General features: G+C 34.1%; 1 protein-coding gene and 1 long non-coding RNA gene across 2 annotated transcripts in view; both read right to left on the reverse strand.

Moving 5' to 3' along the window:
• LOC112126577 overlaps window positions 1-17,542 on the reverse strand; it is an 84,955-nt gene extending 67,413 nt beyond the window's left edge. The window contains exon 1 of the long non-coding RNA XR_002910088.1: window positions 17,473-17,542. This is a non-coding gene — a long non-coding RNA (uncharacterized LOC112126577). The remainder of the gene's footprint in view (window positions 1-17,472) is intronic.
• On the reverse strand, window positions 3,295-4,055 carry LOC106662034. The gene is made up of 2 exons (XM_014385833.1): window positions 3,760-4,055; window positions 3,295-3,698 (listed from the first exon to the last, which is right to left on the reverse strand). Exons 1-2 carry the CDS (start codon window positions 3,943-3,945, stop codon window positions 3,393-3,395), a joined length of 492 nt encoding a protein of 163 aa, XP_014241319.1. The 5' UTR covers window positions 3,946-4,055; the 3' UTR covers window positions 3,295-3,392.
• Window positions 17,543-19,278: the final 1,736 nt, after the last annotated feature.

The following is a 19,278-nucleotide window of genomic DNA, read 5'->3' on the forward strand; positions in this document are numbered from 1 at the left end:
ACCTCGCCGAACATTGTCGAACGCTCTGTCGTAATCAATAAAACAAGCGTATACATACCTCTTTATTAGCATAGAGACAACACTGTTAATAGATTATAATTTAGGCAAAACAACGATTCTCTTATGTCGAGGCCCCGTTATGAAAGCCGCGAACTGCTTTTCTCCTGTTACCACCTTCTTATACATTCGATAGTGAATGACTTTCAAGAATAATTTAGCATGCGGCTCATTAAACTTATAGTCTTAATAAATCCATTATATTTAGTGGTCCGAATGACCAAATTACTTCTTTCAATTAATTAACCTTTTTATGTAAGTTTTTCGCTGAAATGAAAAAGTCAGTGCCACGAGCGGGATGAAAAATGGCAAAAAGTAGGGGAAATCCGAATGGTTGAAGGTTGAGAAGTGGAGTTGGTGTCCGAGTGGATCAAAGGCAAGATAGCTCAAGTGGTAGAGCAGCGGCGGATTTAGCCAACGGTCGTGGGTTCGAATCCCGCTCATGGCACTGACTTTTTCACTTCAACCAAAACATTATTTGTAATTTTAAAGCGAATAAGCATTTAAAATAAAGTGGTTGGACTGACAGTAACTGACAAATATTAATTTTGCTCGTTTAAAAAGGTTAAAGACTTATTGTTAAAGAGAATCATTGAGATTAAAAAGTTTAAATAAAGAACTATTGAAAATTAAAAAATATAAATTTCTGATGAAGTGGATTCATTGTTCGACAGCTCGACGAAGGAACCAAGTGTTTTCTTTCCAAAAGACCATATCCCTTATAATTTTTTAAAAATATACAATTATAAATAATTCCAAGAGAAAGACAGTAATGTTTTCTGAAGGGTTGAAATCTACGTCAAAATATTATTCTTTAACTTACCACATCTTTCTTACACTTACTTAATAATGAATTAAAAAAATCCACTTTTGAAAAAAAAAAAAAAAAAGAACTATAAATAAATACTATGATAAATTCGATCCACTCGGACACCAACTCCCCATCTCAACCTACAATCTTTTTCCAATTTTCCTTCTTTTTGCCATCAACACCGTGGAGTTGGTGTCCGAATGGATCGAAGTCACGATAGCTCAAGTGGTTAAAGCAGCGGCGTATTTAGCCGAAGGTCGTGGGTTCGAATCCCGCTCGTCACACTAACCTTTTTCATTTCGACCAAAACTTTACATAAAAAGTTGTAATTTGGTCAACAGATCACTAAATATAATGGATTTAATAAGTAAAACGAAGTATATCTTCACTAAAGCTCTCCGTGGCCATTTTATTTGTCGCCGAGAATCGAATCCTGATACACGACATTTGAAAAATGGCAAAAAGGAGGGAAAATTCGAAAGGTGGGTTGAGATGGGGAGTTGGCGTCCGAGTGGATCGAATTCACGTTAGCACACGTGGTAGAGCCTCGACGGTATTGAGCCGAAGGTCGTGGGTTCGAATCCCGCTCGTGACACTTTTTCATTTCGACCAAAACCTTACATAAAAAGATTAATTATAGGCTTATATCGCAGCAAACGTGGAATGCAGCCACTCATCCGATGTCAAGCCTATGTACAACCAAACAAAACAACCTTAGAATCTACAAAAAGACGAAACCTAGAAGAAACCCGTATAATTACAAAGAATTCACAGGTAAGATAATTCAAATGCAAAATATTAAGGGTTAGAAAATCCTCACACATCTACGTACAGTGGACAACCAAAATTAGAAGATTGGCCCTATGAATACCATGAATCTACAGGGATTGTAACTATAAATTTCTGCTGTCAATTCAATCTTCTTTTACTATTTCAGAACAAAGTTATATTAAGTTCGTATTTGCTTCATTGTTAATGTAATGTCCTCAAAGCCTCCACTTGAAAATATTTAATAACACTTTACTGTCAGAAGAAAATCTATCCAAGTCCTTTTGTAAAACCCCTTGTACTTGACCATTTACTATGGCATATACTTTTGTGTCATCAGCAAGGAGTAAGAATTTCGATGTCTTGATAAAAATGAAAAACATACTGAGCCCTGGGAACACCCAATGGAGCAATAAATGAGATTGAAATTTTGTCTAATGTAAGTATAAATTTCTGCTGTCAATTCAATCTTCTTTTACTATTTCAGAACAAAGTTATATTAAGATCGTATTTGCCTCATTGTTAAAGCAACGTCCTTAAAGCCTCCATACAATTATTTGCCTGAATGACAGTACAATACGACACCGAAAGTCCATATTCGTGTTTTGTAACCTCCTTTTGCTTGTTTTCTTCTTACACAGCATGCGAATTTGTTTACCCGATACAATTTTGAATGCATTACCTCAGCTTCTACTTAAAGGGTATTTATTTTTAGATCCTGATTCATATCGGTCTTCTCTCTAGTTCTGAATACAAATCGCTGAAGGTATTTACTCAACCGTGGGGATAGGATTTACATAACTCGAGTGGCGGAAGAATGTCAATATTCGGGCATTGACTTTCTTAATAGCCAAAACCGTATGTTCTATTAAAAAAATATATCTGTTAGTTGTGCAGATTTCAGAGGACGGGAAAGGACGGATATTATTTCCATAAGAATCGTAAAAATGTCTATACTTTAGCAGTTTAACAATAGTCGAGATTCACGAAGGCAATATTCGCCAGTTGGACGTGATAAAGCTTGTTGTGTTGCCCTTTTATGAAGAGATCATTACTTTATAGCGGGAAATCGTTTTGACCTCGAGAAGAAAACTGCTCTTGCAAACTTCGCTAGGGAAAAGTTTTCATATTTTAAAATCTAAATGATCATAGTACAACCATCGAAATAAATCTGACATTTCGTCGCCTTTTCAAAGGATTTGCAAATTTAAATATTTTTACGACCCGAATGATAAATATTTGCAAATACTATTGTCTAAATCCAAGCTCGTTTATGAAATCGTTTATCAGGGGACGATTTATTGGTAAATCCCTGTGTGAAAGAATTATTCGAAGTAGCAAATTGAAGTTGAAGTTGAGATAAAGCGTTATCGGTTGTTTGAGTGTGCAACTATGTGTTGCATCATGAAGGCTTTCTCTTTATTTTACGTCTTATCCCCATGGGAGAATGCTTAACAACGAGTGCTTACACTTCTCGAAATCGTAAAAAAAACCTTACTCAGATAAACTTTGAATCAATATGCAAAAATTTACCTATCGTTTAAACCCTGACCGATTTCGCAATTAGTACGTGTCTGTGATCTTTTAAAACTGATCATAGGTGATTCACACGGTTGAGTTGTGAATGTGAAGCGTAGATAATTGAATGAAAAGGCGAATCGTCACAGCACATTTTTACTTGATTCTAAGATTGAACGTGGGCCCTGCATACTAAAATTTTGCAAGAAGACTTGAAACTGACATTTATACGGAGTGTTCAGGCCACTTGGCCCTCCTTGAGATGTTGCATGCACTCGCTAAAAGCTTCGACTTCCTTGGAACAGACCAAGGGCTGCTGTCTGTTTTTCTGCAGGCAGGTCATCACGTGCTTAGATTTTTCCCGCAAATAAGTTCTCGTCTCTGGGTTCGCCAATTTAGGAGGTAATAGTTTGTTCATCTCTTCGTTGGCCTTTATGTATTCCCTCTCGAGGATTTTATTCATTTTCTCATGGGCGTCCTGCTGCTTCGCCAACCTCTTGTCCCAGTATTCGTTATGCTTCTGTATTTCTTCGTCGAATGCCTGCTACAGAGTTCGATAACGGTTAAATTTGTATTATTTTAACAGATTTGTACTTTTGTCTTACTTTGCTTCCATAAATGGATTTTCCTCTTATAACCGTCGAAGACTCTTCTATCTGCTCCATAGGCGGTGGCACGTCTTTTGAGGAGTTTTGAAAGCTCAATCTTTCGACGACGCTAGAAGAAACTGTTATTATCGCCGGTTCATCGTTTTCAACGGATATCCTTCTCGTGCTATGCTGAACCCCCATTTTGCTACTTTTTAAGGACGTGAACTAAAACATTTTGCGAAAATAAATAATTTTAAACAAAACTATCTACTCGTATTATCACCTGTTTAATTCTTTAAAATTCAATCAAACATTTGGAGCTTCGAAATAAACCATACATTATTCAGAAATCGTGAGATGCGGTCTGGTGTGATGTAGGTTTCAGAAAAAACTTTCTTTACCGTGGCACGTTTCGATCTTTTTTGAGATCATCTTCAGGGCCTGGGATTTATAAACATTGTTTTCATTTTACTTTTACATGTAGAATGTGAAAAACTGAATTTATACAATTCTAGAAATTTTAGATTAAAAAAATAAATAAATAAAATGAATTTATACAATGCTACAAAATTTTAGATTAAAGAAAAATGAATGTATACAATGCTAGAAAATTTATATTAAAAAATGAATGTTTACAATGCTAGAAAATTTTAGATTAAAAAAATGAATTTATACAATGCTAGAAAATTTTAGATTAAAAAATGAATTTATACAATGCTAGAAAATTTTAGATTAAAAAAATGAATTTATACAATGCTTAGATAAATAAATAAAATGAATTTAAACAATGCTAGAAAATGTTCGATAAAAAAAATTTATACAATGCTAGAAAATTTTAGAATTTTGTAAAATTTTCTAGCGTTTTATTAATTCAATTTTTTATATCTAAAATTTTCTAGGATTGTAATTAGTTTTTTATCTAACATTTTCTAGCATTGTATAAATTCATTTTTTGAAATTTAAAATTTCTAGCATTGTATAATTTTTTTTCACATCCTACATGTATTTGTAAAATTTAAACAATGTTTATAAATCCCAGAGCCTGAAGATGATCTCAATAAAGATCGAAACGTTGGCACTAGGAAATCTCGCCGAAATAACAACGTATTACTGGTAAAAAAGGTAAAATTAAAATTTATTACTCGGAGATCGTGAGATGAGGTCTGGTGTGACGTAGGTTTTAGAAAAACATTTTCTTTATCGGGCCAACGTTTCGATCTTTATTGAGATCATCTTCAGGGCTCAAAGTGTTGGTTTTCTATGTAGATGTCCTACGTCACTCCAGATCGCATCTCATAATCATTAATCATTAATAATCATTAATTAACGGTCACTAAACACTACACATAAACCATACAATTTTTTAGTATAGTAGAAACCGTAGATGAATATGGCATAGTTTGAGTCATAAACACCAAATTGGTCGAAATATAAATTGTATCAAGTAAAGGCTTCCAAATCGTTTTCGTTCATCCTGTTATAAACCTTGCTAGAAAATTGGTCACAATTTCATTTTCATATTAAAATTTCTAATAGAATCTCAGAAGTCCAAACTATTGATTGAATTCAGCCAACGGAATAACAATATTCTAAAATGAGTAAAATATTATTTTAATGTACGGTTTTTAACATATATAATTAATTTAATTATACAATACAATTTTAAACACAGGTAAATTTGTTATCAAACAAGATCGAAGGCGTTTATTTTTACAAAATAAAATATAGTTTTCAATTAATTAATCTTTCATTAAGGTTTTGGTTGAAATAAAAAGTCAGTGTCACTAGCGGGATTCGAACCCATGACCTTAGGCAAATTACGCCGATGTAATAAAATATAGCGTTACGAGGAAAATATTTTATGTTAAAAACCACAAACCCAAAAATAAACAAAGGATTTGTTGATCTTAAAATAAATTCTTTCTGTTTTCTTCCTACAAGTTAGAAAGTATAAAATTGGTTATTTAAATTGTTAGCTGTTAACTTATAAGCTGTTCGAATATTCTCGTACTCGTTTGTTCTCAATGTTTACCATGAATTAATCATCCAACGATAAAGATATCACCAACTCCAAAATTACTTTACAATAATCCTGTTTTTTATGACTTTTTATTTTATATTATAATACCTTTCTTTAAAATTTTTTAAAAGGCATAAAACCACTAGGGGTCATAGCTGGGTACCTTTCTTTGTATTTGCATAAACGCACTAGCTATATATACTTCATTTCTAACAAAAGCGAAAAGAAATTCGCAGTAACGTCTTTTATATGGTTAGTTAAGTTTTTGCGGTGAAAACAGATTTCGGTTCCTAATTGTCCAATTCTTCTGTTAAGTTGTAGTACTCTTGACCCTTTGGTGAGGGTTCCACGTCAGTCTGCTGTCTAGATACTGTAAGTAGCTGACTTACATGGAAGGCGGTAGCTCCTTGAGGTTGGTGTACAGAGGAGGTCAACCTGTATTTTCAATGTAAATTTGCACTGTGTACATTTTTCCTCTTTCTCTCTGTCCCTCCACTTTTTTCTTTCACAGCAGAGATCTTTGATAAGCTTACAATATAGAGATAGAAGACAAACTTGCGATATCTACCACACAGGCTGTAATGATGGTGTTGAAATGTTTGGCAATTTCCATGGCAACGACAGAATACCAGTTCTATCCTATAAAGTTGTAAACTGTTAGACGTTAGCAAACAAGTTAGGTATGTCGGCACGAATTGAAGCGTGTCATTTGTTAGTACTTTTCGAGTGCATAGATAGCATTTCGAATGATAGATTTGAGTAATTTTCCTTTTTTATTAACTTCTGGCATCTTACAATTTAATACAAAAGAAAACTAAAACAAACAACAACAAGCCTTCAAGGACTGTTCTAGATTTTTGGTTCTACCAATCGCCGCGCGCACCTTTGCGGAAAATTTAACGTTTAACATGCTAAGAAAAGAAGGGGGCGTTCACGATCTTACTGGACATTTCTCTATTCGAGTTAGCACGAGTTAACATCTTACAAACATTGTGAGTTCTAAGAAAATGATCAAACTCATAAGAGTAATTGCGAGCCAAGTTACCCCAGGAATCAAACCAGAGAGGCCTTAAAACCTCCTGGCCTACAGAATTTACTAATCGATGACCTGGAAGTGACAAAACCCTCAAACAAAATTTAAATTTAAAATGCAGGCGTAATGTGAATGTACGAAAATTGTTCACCAGAGGACTCAGTATTAACCATATACCTAAGGGTGTATGTAAAGAAAATATTTTTTTATGAAATAATTTGAGCTGCATAACAAATTATGGATCGCAACACACTATTATAAACTGATATTTTCATTGAAAAGGCACTTCGTTTTGTGAGAAAAACACTGACCAGATTCTGTTCAGACCGAGCTTAATACTAGAAACTTTTTCATTGAGATGACTATTGAAAGATAATCGAGGTGTCAAAGTGACTCCCAAATATTTGTATGTTTTAACAACCTCTATTCGAGAACCTCTATCAAACCATTTCTCGGTTACCTTCAGCCTACCACCCTTTCTGAAGATCATCAAATTAGACTTTTTACGTTCAGAGTTAAATCCCAGTTTTCACAATATTTTTCCAGTATGTTTATATTCAACTGAAGAGCAACTGGGCTATCGGCTATAATCACATCATAGTTAATTTTGTGTTTCAGACCGTAACTCTTCCTTTATGGGTCGATGACAAATCGTTTAAGTACAAAGAAAAAGTATGGGGCTTAAAAGGCCTTTACAAACAGGCCTTTTTGACGATTCCAGAAACACTTTACAGTATGTATATCCAGTACTATACGTGAACGTCAATAAACTAATTTGTTCGATAGCTCCCTATCTTTCCGGCCTGGCTATCTTCGTTGATTTTTGTTGGTTCATTCAGACCAGAATGATAGGTAAACGATTGGGTATCAACTCGCAGACCACAGGAAGAATCAATCATTAGTTGAAGAGTCATAAAATCTTCTTGGTTGACCGTGTTATTAAAGAGAAACGAAGACACCTTTGGTAAAGGTAAGTGTTGATCCTCCCAGGGAGACGAAATTACACATTTCTAATGAAGATAAAACGCATGTCGGTTGTTCTTTGAGCATAGAATGAGTTGAGCGTGGGCATGGGTCGGGGTGGCAGCGTTGCAATTAGAGTATAAGATGGCGACGGTGCGAGCGTGAGGGCCACGCCTTTTTCCGGCCGCGTTTCCGCTCGTCCGTCCAATCCGAGACGAGAGTCAAACTGGAAGAAAGGGTGATTCCACTTATTCCACCTACTCCCTTGCACAAACTCCTCATGGGGGAATAGTATTGCAACGATAAAAAAAAATTCACTACGTCCCGATTGTTCTGACAATTTGTACAAAAATTTGTAGTGTGTGCATGTATCTACGTGCATTTATAATGATATAAAAGAGAACCCATCATTCTCTCTCATTCTTTCTCCTGCCTTACACCTAGTATACCACAAAAACGATGTATGAACCATTTAAACAATGTAGCTGCATCTTACTTGGTATGGTGGTGGTGGTGGTGAGCCATTTCATCCATCGTTTCCCCCAATACATTTCCGAATGTGTACAATTTCCTTGCCATCCATCACATTTTTAACCATTCCCATTGTTTTATTTCTTATTGTACAAAATGTAATCAATTTATTTATTATTCCATTAACTTATCAACACTCCCAGAATGACTATTTTAGTGTGGGCTAAAAACGTTGGTTAAAAAATGAATCGACATACCAACCCTTAACGCCTTTATTTTTCTGTTATTTCGAAGGGACACGCTTTCATTTTCCAAAACTTAAACTTCAAATAAACTTACATTTTCAATTCTTAAATAAAGAAAGGAGGTCAAAGTGAAAGCGAGAGAGTGTGTGAGAGACAGACAGACAGAAACAGAAACAGAACGAATATCAGCGAGAAAAAGAAAGAAAGAGGCAGATAAAGGAATAAACTAAGGGAAGGAGAAAGAGATTTAGGAGAGATAGGAAGTAGCAAATAGAGAAAGATGGGTAGATAGAAATATATCAAGACTGGAGGGATAGAGAAATTCTAGAGTCTCCAAACACACACAGAAAGCAAAAGAGAGATGGAGAGAGAGTCAAAGAGAAGAAAGAAACACTGACTAAAAGGTGTAGAGAGGGAAAAGAATGCCAAAGGAAGAAGAACTTAAAATCTGAGGGAGAGGGAATACAAAAAGATTTATAAAAAGAAAGATAGAGAATTATTGGAAACTGGAATGATATAGCTTCCATACACACACACACACACACACACACACCCACGCAGAGCGAGAGAAAGATAGAGAGAGGGAGTTACCGATAGACAGAAAGTGAAAAGTCAGAGCGAGACAAACAAAGAAAATGAGATCTCTCCTTCTCACACACTCTCGCTCTATGAATCAATGTTTGCGGTACTGTCCTCGAAGTGGTTTGAATCTATCCCACAGGAAAAAAACAAGCTGTGATTGGAGGGAATCGTGGAACGTCTTCGTGGGAACCTGTTAAATCCGGGATTCCACAGGGTTCTGTCTGAGGTCCACTTTTATTTTCCATTTATGTCAGAGACATATGTGCTTCTATTAGATATAGTAAATACTTTACATACGCAGATAACATCCAAAGGTTTACTTCCATGTGTCACCTCGTGAATTGGAAGATGGTATTAGGAAGGTGAACTTGGATGTTGAAAGTATTTGTAAATGGGCTGAAAGCAAGAATTTGTCATTCAAATAGCAGAAAATGAAAGCGATAGCTGGTAGTTCCCGATATGTTAGAACCTTGGATTATAAATCACTGAGTATAATAAAGGTACTTGCAACTGACTTGCGTTATGTCGATTCTGTGAAGTGCTTAGATGTAACAATTTTTGTAAACTCATGGCAAAGAAAATGCATCATGCGCTGTACCAACTAATGCTACATAAGAATATGTTACCATTCGAATTACTTGGTGTTCTCAATTGTGATTCCGCACTTAGACTACTGTTCCCTTGTCCTTCTTGGTATCACAGCTGAGTTTGGCACAAAACTACAGAGAGCAATGAACTCCTCGTTTAGATTCATTTTTCGTGCGAGACGTGATGACTCGTACTTACACCGTTATAAGTGGCTTAATGTTGTATATATGAGATTTTATTTTCTAAGTTCATTTCTCTATGGTTTGTTCCAGGCCAGATCCCCTTAATATTTATGTAATCAATTTATGAGTAGAGGTCAGCTTGAATTGAGATCGACCAGTGGTATTGATGTAGATTTATATAAGCCTCCATTAAAAAGTCACACCATTAAAAAATCATTTTTAATCTATTCCTGTAAATTTTGGAACTTCCTCTCCAGTGATATTAAAACAAAAAACCCGCAAACATTTCAAAACACAATATACAGTTCCGTCCAACAAATTATCTGTTGAGCAAAACATTGACATTAGTATTTAAAAAAAATTAAAATGAAAAAATAGAGCAAAAGTTAATTAATTAATTAAAATTTAAAATAAATAAATAAACAAAAAAGTATAAAAAATAAATAAATAAAATTGTTTTGTTTTTATTCTCTTTTTAGTCCACCATTCCATGATGTATAATGGAAAATTGAAAAATGGCAAGAAGGACGTTAAATTCGAACGGTAAGTTGAGATGGGGAGTTGGTGTCCGAGTGGATCGAAGTCATGATACCTCCAGAGGTTGGAGCAACGGCATATTCAGCCGAAGGTCGTGGGTTCGAATCCCGCTCATGACACTAACTTTTTCATTCCGACCAATACCTTACTTAAAGATTAATTAATTGAAAGAAGTTATTTGGTCAATCGGACCACGAAATATAATGGGTTATGTATAATATTTCCAAATTATTGTTCTATCACTTAGAGAGCTGTTTTATATATTTGTATTTTTTGTTATTGCTGTCCTCTAGGGAACCTGTTACCGGGACATAATAAAATTCTCTCTCTTTCTCTCTCTCTCTCACTCTCTCTCTCTCTCTCTCTCTCTCTCTCTCGCTGTTTTTTCGCTCTCTCTTTTTTTTCGCTCTCTCTCTTTCTCTCTCTCTCTTTCTCTCACTCTCTCTCTCTTTCTCTCACTCTCTCTCTCTCTTTTTTCTCTCTCTCTCTCTCTCTCTCTCTCTTTCTCTCTCTCTCTCTCTCTCGCTCTCTCTCTCTCCCTCTCTCTTTCTCCCTCTCTCTCCAGGGAGGCTCTAGAGTTTTAGTTAGAAACTTCATCGATGACCAAATAGGTAAATATGTGCTTTACCTATTCGAGTGTCAATTAAGTAAAAACATGGTTCCATTTGTTATCACAAAACCAAAATTTGAAGTAACTCCACAACGCTGGCTTTATTTGTGTGCAACGCCTTCAGGGTCGTAGCGATTTATACATAAATGTACACACTTTCTTTTCGTTCATAATGAAACAAGTCTTAAAATGAGATGATAGATGAATAAATTACTATTTTATTTAAGCGAGGCTGTCGTTTGAACAAAATTATCGGATGTACACAAAATCGGACTCGAAAGCACAATCATCCGCATACATATAAAGAAATTGAAGTATATCATGTAAAAACTCGGATGCGTACATAATAAATATACAATCAATAAATTGAGAACATAAAAACTTCCCATCTGCATGTTTGAATAAAATTGTTCAATGGAAAATATAGTTTATTTTTTATCTGTACCGTAAATATAACTTTGACATAAAATCCTCTTGTCCTACCAGGGGTTGCTGATAATAACACTGATCTGTCATCATTGAGAATCGGTAGGGATGTCTTTGATTAAATTCTGATTGTGCAATCCAAAATTCGATCTTCGTAGGAGGGTTTCATGATTTTATGCTTTAGAAACCTGGAATTAATGAATCCGTCGGTCTCCTCGACCGACCTGCGATATTGCGAATTACAGACCGACTGTAACGAACCCGAAGAGAAACGACTATAGGAAGAAATGAAAAATAATTTTAGCCTACGCTCAATCAAAATGTCTTCGCCTACGTAGAGGTAAATAATTAACAGGATCGTGCCCACCCAAAGGGACTACCAGATGAAATACCGGCCCCTCGAAACGTTTCGCAAATATTTAATTATTCTCTCTGTTTTTTAAGTCCTGCAATATTCAAATTGAACTCTAAAAATGAGCTGTAGATTGTTTGTGACCGTTGAACCTCTTGGCTCTATGCCATGTTAAAAGTGGCATTACAACCGGCTTTCGTACGTCCAAATTTTAATAATGGACGTCAATATTTGATATAGACGTGGCATTAAATATAAATGATACTGGGATGCAGGGTACAATCATTCACCATTAGCATTGATTGTGACACCACTGGAATCTGAAGCTGAAATGTCCTATGTGATTTGATCGCATGAAATATTAATCTCATAAACGGGGTCTTCTCCCTCTCGCTCTCATCGCTGATTGATCTCGAACCTTTTGTAGAGTCAAGAAGCAGCGTAGTTGACTCAGCGGAGTACCACAACTGAGGTCATATCGCAATCTTTGGCGAATCTCGGAAAATAATATTGCTCGGGTATCTTAAATTACACGTTTTCCTTGTTTGTTCAACATCAACCTTGGGCCCATCCTCCTCGAACATATTCGTAATTTGCCAGCCCCGGCCTAACACCATAGTATTATCTCAGTCGGTCATGAACGGTTTATCAGATTATTACATATCCGACTCCGTTCCTTGTTTAAATTTATAATCTCCTCTCTGATACATAAATTTGGGAGTCAAAGCTGTTAAAAGACTTCATCACATTTATTTAAATTAATAAAAACAAATCGGTCAAGAGTGGTATCACTTAAAATCAGAATCTTTTGAGAATTATTAAAATATTTAAGTAATGTCTAGTATAATAAAACCAAAAATGTTGTAATTAAAAAGAAAAAGCCCAAATGTTTTAACATATCTCCGTTTATTACAGATGTCTAATAAATTATGTAAAACACTACAATCCTCTGATACATCACGCGCTTATTACAATAAAAATATAAACTCAACGGGTATTTATTAACTAAAAGTTTTATTTTATCAATTTGACCAATAAAATGAAAGTGCCCAATAATTAAATAGAAAATTTATACCAAAATATTATATTTTCAATTAAAAAGGTAGTAAATTATGAAGCAAAACATATCAGACAATAATCTTTATTTGTGACTTGTGATAAATTATGTACAATTAACAATTAAGAACAATTTTCTATTTGGAGGATCTTCGGAAGAGGTCAAACAGAGAAAACTTCCTTACGGTTTTCGCCGAGCTTTCGACAGTTTTATACAGTTTTTATATGTTTAAATTTTATGATAAGTTATTTGTATATATANTGCCCAAAACACCATGTTGTTTAATTCCCTATTAAGGTTTAAAGTAAGATATTCAATTTTCGTTGTAATTGTCGTTTTTTCATGTTTTAATTGTTTGTTTATATGATAATAAAACAGGCCCTGAAGATGACAGTATAAAACTGTCGAAAGCTCGGCGAAAACCGTAAGGAAGTTTTCTCTGTTTGACCTCTTCCGAAGATCCTCTGAAAAGACTCCATGTTTCCAGCAGGTCGATAATCTAGTTCATCGTTAAATTTTCTATTTCTTTCAAGAACTAAATGTTAAACTTGAACGTATCCAAAAAAATTTCTCGGAAAGAAATGTATTTTTAATTTTTTATAAATTATGTAAGGTATTGGTTGAAATGAAAAAGTTAACTACTTGAGTTGTCGTGACAAAATAGCTCAAGTGGTTAGAGCAGCGGCGTATTGAGCCGAAGGTCGTGGGTTCGAATCCCGCTCGTGACAGTAACTTTTTCATTCCGACCAATACCTTACATAAAGATTAATTAATTGAAAGAAGTTATTTGGTCAATCGGACCTCGAAATATAATGGGTTTTTATACAATATTCAAACTTAAAGTTTTTAAATATAAACACCCTATGAATTTTACACCACTGGAAAGAGGTTTTTTTCTCTAAAAATACGTAGTCGCATTCTATCAAAGTTAAAGCAGATCCAATTGTGTTAAGGTATTGACGAATACTGGGTACTGGGGTACGAATGAATGAGATATGTGTTTGTATACTGGTATTTATTAGCTTGATTGAAAGGGGTGAATGAGATTTTATTTGTATTGATGTAATTTCTTTGTGTGAAAGTAGAGACTCAGAAGTCTAGTGTGTGAGTGTAATTTATTAGCGTGAATGGAAAAACTTCATTCTCAATAACCCCGAGGAATATCGAGTACTTTGGGAAAGCATGAATACTAATGAGACTAACTTCTTTTTAAATTAATATTTTTTTATTATATGTTTAAAATTTGTGTGTTTTTATGTATGTATTTTTATAATTGACTGATGAGGCCGTGGGGTAGATAGAGGAGCAGGAGAAACGAGAGAGTCGGTACCCTAAATACGCAAAAGAAGAAGAACTATCCACAATCAATTTAGATTAGTGGAAACTATTACTGTTAAGTTTTAAGATATTATTAATCCTCTGTCACAGTATTTTTTCATTTTTAAACTTTCATTTCGAGATTGAAACTGAAAAAATGACAGACTCTTCAAAAGTAAATTTAAACTAATTTCTTTGTCTCAGCCGCTCAACTAAGAAGGAGAGTGGGATCACCAATTTAATGAAACTGAAAATGAAATTTTTCATGTTACTAAGTCCAAAAATAATAGATTCGAGTCCGAGCGTTCTTCCCAATAGGAGGGTAAATAATTGTTCTAAGTAATTTACATAATATTTTTATTTTAAATATGGCTTTCTGTCTTTGATGTGCCTATATTTCAAGGTTATTATATTTGAGGCTTTCTTACTTTTAGTTATGATAGGAAAATATTATACGAGATTATATTAAATGAGATTAGAAAAATAAAAATTACCCGTTTCTAAAAACGCTCCAGTAAAATAGGCAAAAAAGTTTTCTATACTCATTGAATACAAATTTTCATCGGAATAGACAAATTTTGGACCGGTACTTTTATGCCGTTCTAAGTTAGAATGCTGAGCATAAAAAAAAACATAAAATCAACAAAAATTTCTCTAATGTTATTTTATGTATCCAAATTTAATTTGAATTGGAAGACCAAACGACCAACGTTATGGCATTATGTGTAGATTATAGAGTAGTAGTTATAGATTTCAAAATTATTCGAAAAAAAGTTGTTTTTTTGCGGAAAACTAATATTTACTCTGTTTCTTTCTAAAAAAAATGTCAACCAATCTTACGAAAACAGGAATAAAATTAATTTACTGCCGAGCAAATTTGAGCCACATATTGAAATCCAATACGTAATTATTTGGTAACCGAGCGACGTACGTTCAAATAATTTTTTTAACAAGAAACACAGTTGATAGGCGGTTTTTGGATCCAAAATATCTTAAGTACAAATTTAAAGTAAAATAAAAAAAAAATCATCTCGAATTTTTCGCTTTCCAAATGCCTCTGATTTTTTTCCGAAATTTGCAAACATGCTTATATGTTATGTTTATAATCCATGTCGTCAATTGTATTAAACTAATTATATAATGAAAATATTAAAAAATTATATCAATTAAGACTTTTTCACCCTTAAATTAAAAACCTAGCTGTTTAACTAACTTTTTTTAATTGAAGATTAACTGTCATAAACATCGATAAAATAAAACTCTGTTTAAAAGAGAATTGCTTTCAATTTTAACTTTTTTCAACGTAAAAACCCTTTTTAGTGATGTAAAATTCATAAGTTTGCCTTTAGAATTTTAAAGTGGCTCATCTGAATCTCAATTTCCCTGAAAATTGTCACAAGTTATTTTTTAGTACATTAAAAATGGAAAAATACGTATTTTCTGAAAATTCAAAATTCCCCTTTGCATCAAGAAAATATCGCGTTTGAATCGACACCCGGTTAATTCGCACATATAACAATGCGAATATAGAAACAATGGCCAAGTATAAAATTTAACTATCAGTCTGACTAATAAATGAATAATTACATTAAACATTTATAACCGATCTTTTAGCATTCATTACCCGCCCCAGATGGCAAAAGCTGAACGTAAACAATGGGAAATCAGCCACATCATTAATATTGAATTGTTTAATTATAAGCTTCAATAGGGGAAAATTTAAATTTTACTGCCATTTGAGAACCGTCAATTATTTCTGCGCAAAGGGAATTTGACGCCGAGAACAGGTTGTTGTTATGAAAATAATTATGTAACTAATTATGTACACAATATAATTAAGAAATAAAAACTTAACAAACAAACTCATCACCTTAAACCATTGATTGTTTAATATTTTAATATATTTTTTTAAACCGCAAGTTCATTATTCCTCGCAACGTTTGAAAAATTTGATATTAGAAATAAAAATAAAACTATGATTTCTAAAAAACAGAATAGCAATTAAAAATTTATAACATCTAATACCAATTGGTCGGTGAGAGAGGGGGGAATTAATGTGTCAGAAACATGTTATATTTATTTAATACTTCAGTTCATACCGTCCAAATGAAACCAAATCTGAACAGTCTGAAAGGGGTACCACATTAAAACATGAGATAAAAATGCGCAAAGCACTAAATCTTCTATAAAACTGGACACATTTAAAAGATTAATATAAAGCTAAATTAAAGCGCTGGAATAGAAATGAACAAGAAAATATGCATAAGTAATTAGTGTTTTAAAGGTAGTGAAATCTTCTTTATGAAAACCAGTAAGGAGTCAGAGTAAGTATTGTCTTCATGTTTATTAATACGTAGCACCACTGAAGACATGGAAGATTCCGAACATAATTCGTCCTTTGTAGGCGGGCATAAAACCATGAGGGCGCAGTTGACGCCGAAGTCCCTAAAACCTATGCTGGACAAAATCTCCGTAATCAATTGTATTTTTCAGAACCTCCCATAGTAACAAATCTGAAGCGAGGTTTTTTCTGTCTTCCAGTGAATCAAATTTGACCAAATTCAGCCTTACGTTATGGGGGAGGTCATAAATGTTTTGATATTCATTTTCAACCCCTTTGAACCTTTTGATGGTTGCGTACTGTGATCGGTATAGACTGTATTGGATTATTGTCCATTTATTTACCTAAGTTAAGTTAATTTACAAATTGTCTATTTTCTTTTGCTTCTGCTTGTGAGTTGGGTTTCGTTGTGTGTTAGTGCTCTGACACGTGTGTATAATATTGATAATATATTTATGTAATCTAATTTTGTTAGGGTAAATTTTACAAGCACTATTTATGTATGAAGAGAGGTGAATCTATCTATAACAAAACCTTCCGTTATGTTCCAATATGTTCTTATAATAGATATATTTTCTTTGTAGTTTCAAGGGCAAAATTGAAGAATATGAAAAGAACGAGTTCTGTCGAAATTCCAAAAAATAGGCTTATCACGGGGAGAGCCGGAAAGATTGCTTCAATTCGTCCCACGCATGGTTTACGGGGACGAGCATTAGTGGTTTGCCAACGTATCAGATCGTGAACCGTTTCACTCAAATGTAGGACTGCCATTGTCGACCGGTTAGAGAAAACAAAAAAATGTATTCATAGGGTATTGTTCGTCATCCATAAATATGCAAATAATATACGCTATTGCTGGAATGTAAATGGCCATCTTAGTTAACATTCTCGATTTGCACAATTACTGCAAGCGCGAGGAGGACGGGATTCGGATTTACGACCCGGCCCCTCCGACGTGGCCCGGGAGCCCTTTTCATCAGTGGTGTGAAGTAATGGAAACTCACCAGTTTTTCAATCGGCTGTGATGATATCGCGTGGATGATGCCTCGCTCCGATACCGGCCTCCGAGCGTCGGTGAGACTGACTGTGAGAAAGGGCCTGCTCGTGGCTGCCCACCTTTTTAGTCGACCCAATGAAGTCTCCGCATCAACCTTACCACTTTGCCCATCCTTGTTAAACAGTTTACGACCAAATATACATTTTGGATCTTATTTGTCCCGTGGAACTAAAATCAAATGACACCTATTTAACCCAACCTTAGACTATGGACTATGTCAATTATATTTAATTTCCGCAAACTTCTCGTTTTACCTGAAAAAATACAATTTATCGCGTGTTAAAACAAAAACAAAAAATGTACATTCTTAAGAATAATATTGCAAACAAGAAAAACTCTATGCTCATTTTCCGATATACTATAAATCCATGAGAATGAAAACCACGTCTGCTAAAATCCTTTCAGCGTAAAGCCAATGTGAGGGATATTTTTTTACCTGTATTTATTTCAAAGAAAGGTAAACGTTATGTACTTATTAGACCAATAACTATTCAAACATTGGCAAACTTTCAAAACATACGTTGTGTATAAATAAACAGGTTTTCTGATGCACTGGACACAGCCACGGTATGAGGATGTAATGTTCTAATAATAATAATCTCATATTGTGTTTTACATTATGGTTAATCTCGCAAATTGTGCTAATCGTGTTAAAGTTAAGAGATTTTGCGATGAAGTCGATATTTCCACGAGTTGGGGACTGTTAATGTTCTAATAATAATTATCTCATATTGTGTTTTACATTATGGGTAATCCTGGCAAATTGTGCTAATCGTGTTAAAGTCGAGAGATTTTGTCATAATGTCGACATTTACACGTTTTGGGGACTGTTAATGTTCTAATAATAATAAGCTGGGAGAAAACTGTTAGTTTTTATTCTAAAAGAAGTCACGCAAATTGTCCCAACGTTGTTAACACGGTAGTACATTTATAGAATGAAAATATCGACAGGTTGTTCGTGTATATTCCTATCTTAATAGCACAATAATTCAGTGAGCACGATACATCGGTTGCGTGAATAATCCAATTATCAACGTTGTTTTCTTACAAAGCCTGCTTACGTATTTTTATTGTTCAGTTATAATTGGCATCTGAATGGAAGAAAACAGCCATGTTGCGCTTTTCTTGAGAGCGCATTAATTATCTTTTGTGGAACATTTCATTAATAAAAAATAAATAGTTATACAACTTCGCCCGCGAGCAAATTGTGCCAATGTTTGTTCTGACTTGATTGAAAGGTTAAAGGTTTAAGTGAGAAGTTGTGCAAACGACGTCTCGTACCTGTCTGTCTACGTGTTTAATTTTTCCACAAAATAATTAATAAAAAGATAATTAATTTAAATATTAATTTCACGCAACAACGGCTACCAATCAGTGGCAGTTGGTAATTGAAATAATTAAAGTCCGTGGAAAATTAAAGTATATGTTGTATAATTAAAAGAGATCGAATCTATCAGTGCACTACCGCGTTTTTGAACACACACGAAGGCCGTATTGGCTAATAGAACGGGTCTTAAATAAAAAACGTGATCTCCACTGGTTTTGGCTTCTGTACCTATCAAGGTTGTTATTTAATTTTTACGCTTTTTAACGAACAAAATCAATATTTGTCCGTTATTGGTAGTCCTACTACTTTATTTTAAGTACTTACTCGCTTTAAAATTACAAATAATACACAATTATCATGCTAAACCTAAATGTTACACCCCTACTAAGTTTAATGATATAAGTAATGATTATTCGGAGATCGTGA

This window comes from Cimex lectularius, unplaced genomic scaffold, assembly GCF_000648675.2.
Source record: "Cimex lectularius strain Harlan isolate CLEC.00 unplaced genomic scaffold, Clec_2.1 scaffold34, whole genome shotgun sequence".
Taxonomy (NCBI): Eukaryota; Metazoa; Arthropoda; class Insecta; order Hemiptera; family Cimicidae; genus Cimex; species Cimex lectularius.

What these genes read in the sequence shown, in the direction of transcription:
- LOC106662034 (XM_014385833.1), bottom strand. Translation starts at nt 3,945, where the DNA reads ATGGGGGTTCAGCATAGCACGAGAAGGATATCCGTTGAAAACGATGAA. An exon ending in AATCCATTTATGGAAGCAAA is followed by an intron (nt 3,699 to 3,759) that starts GTAAGACAAAAG and finishes CGAACTCTGTAG; the next exon opens with CAGGCATTCGACGAAGAAAT.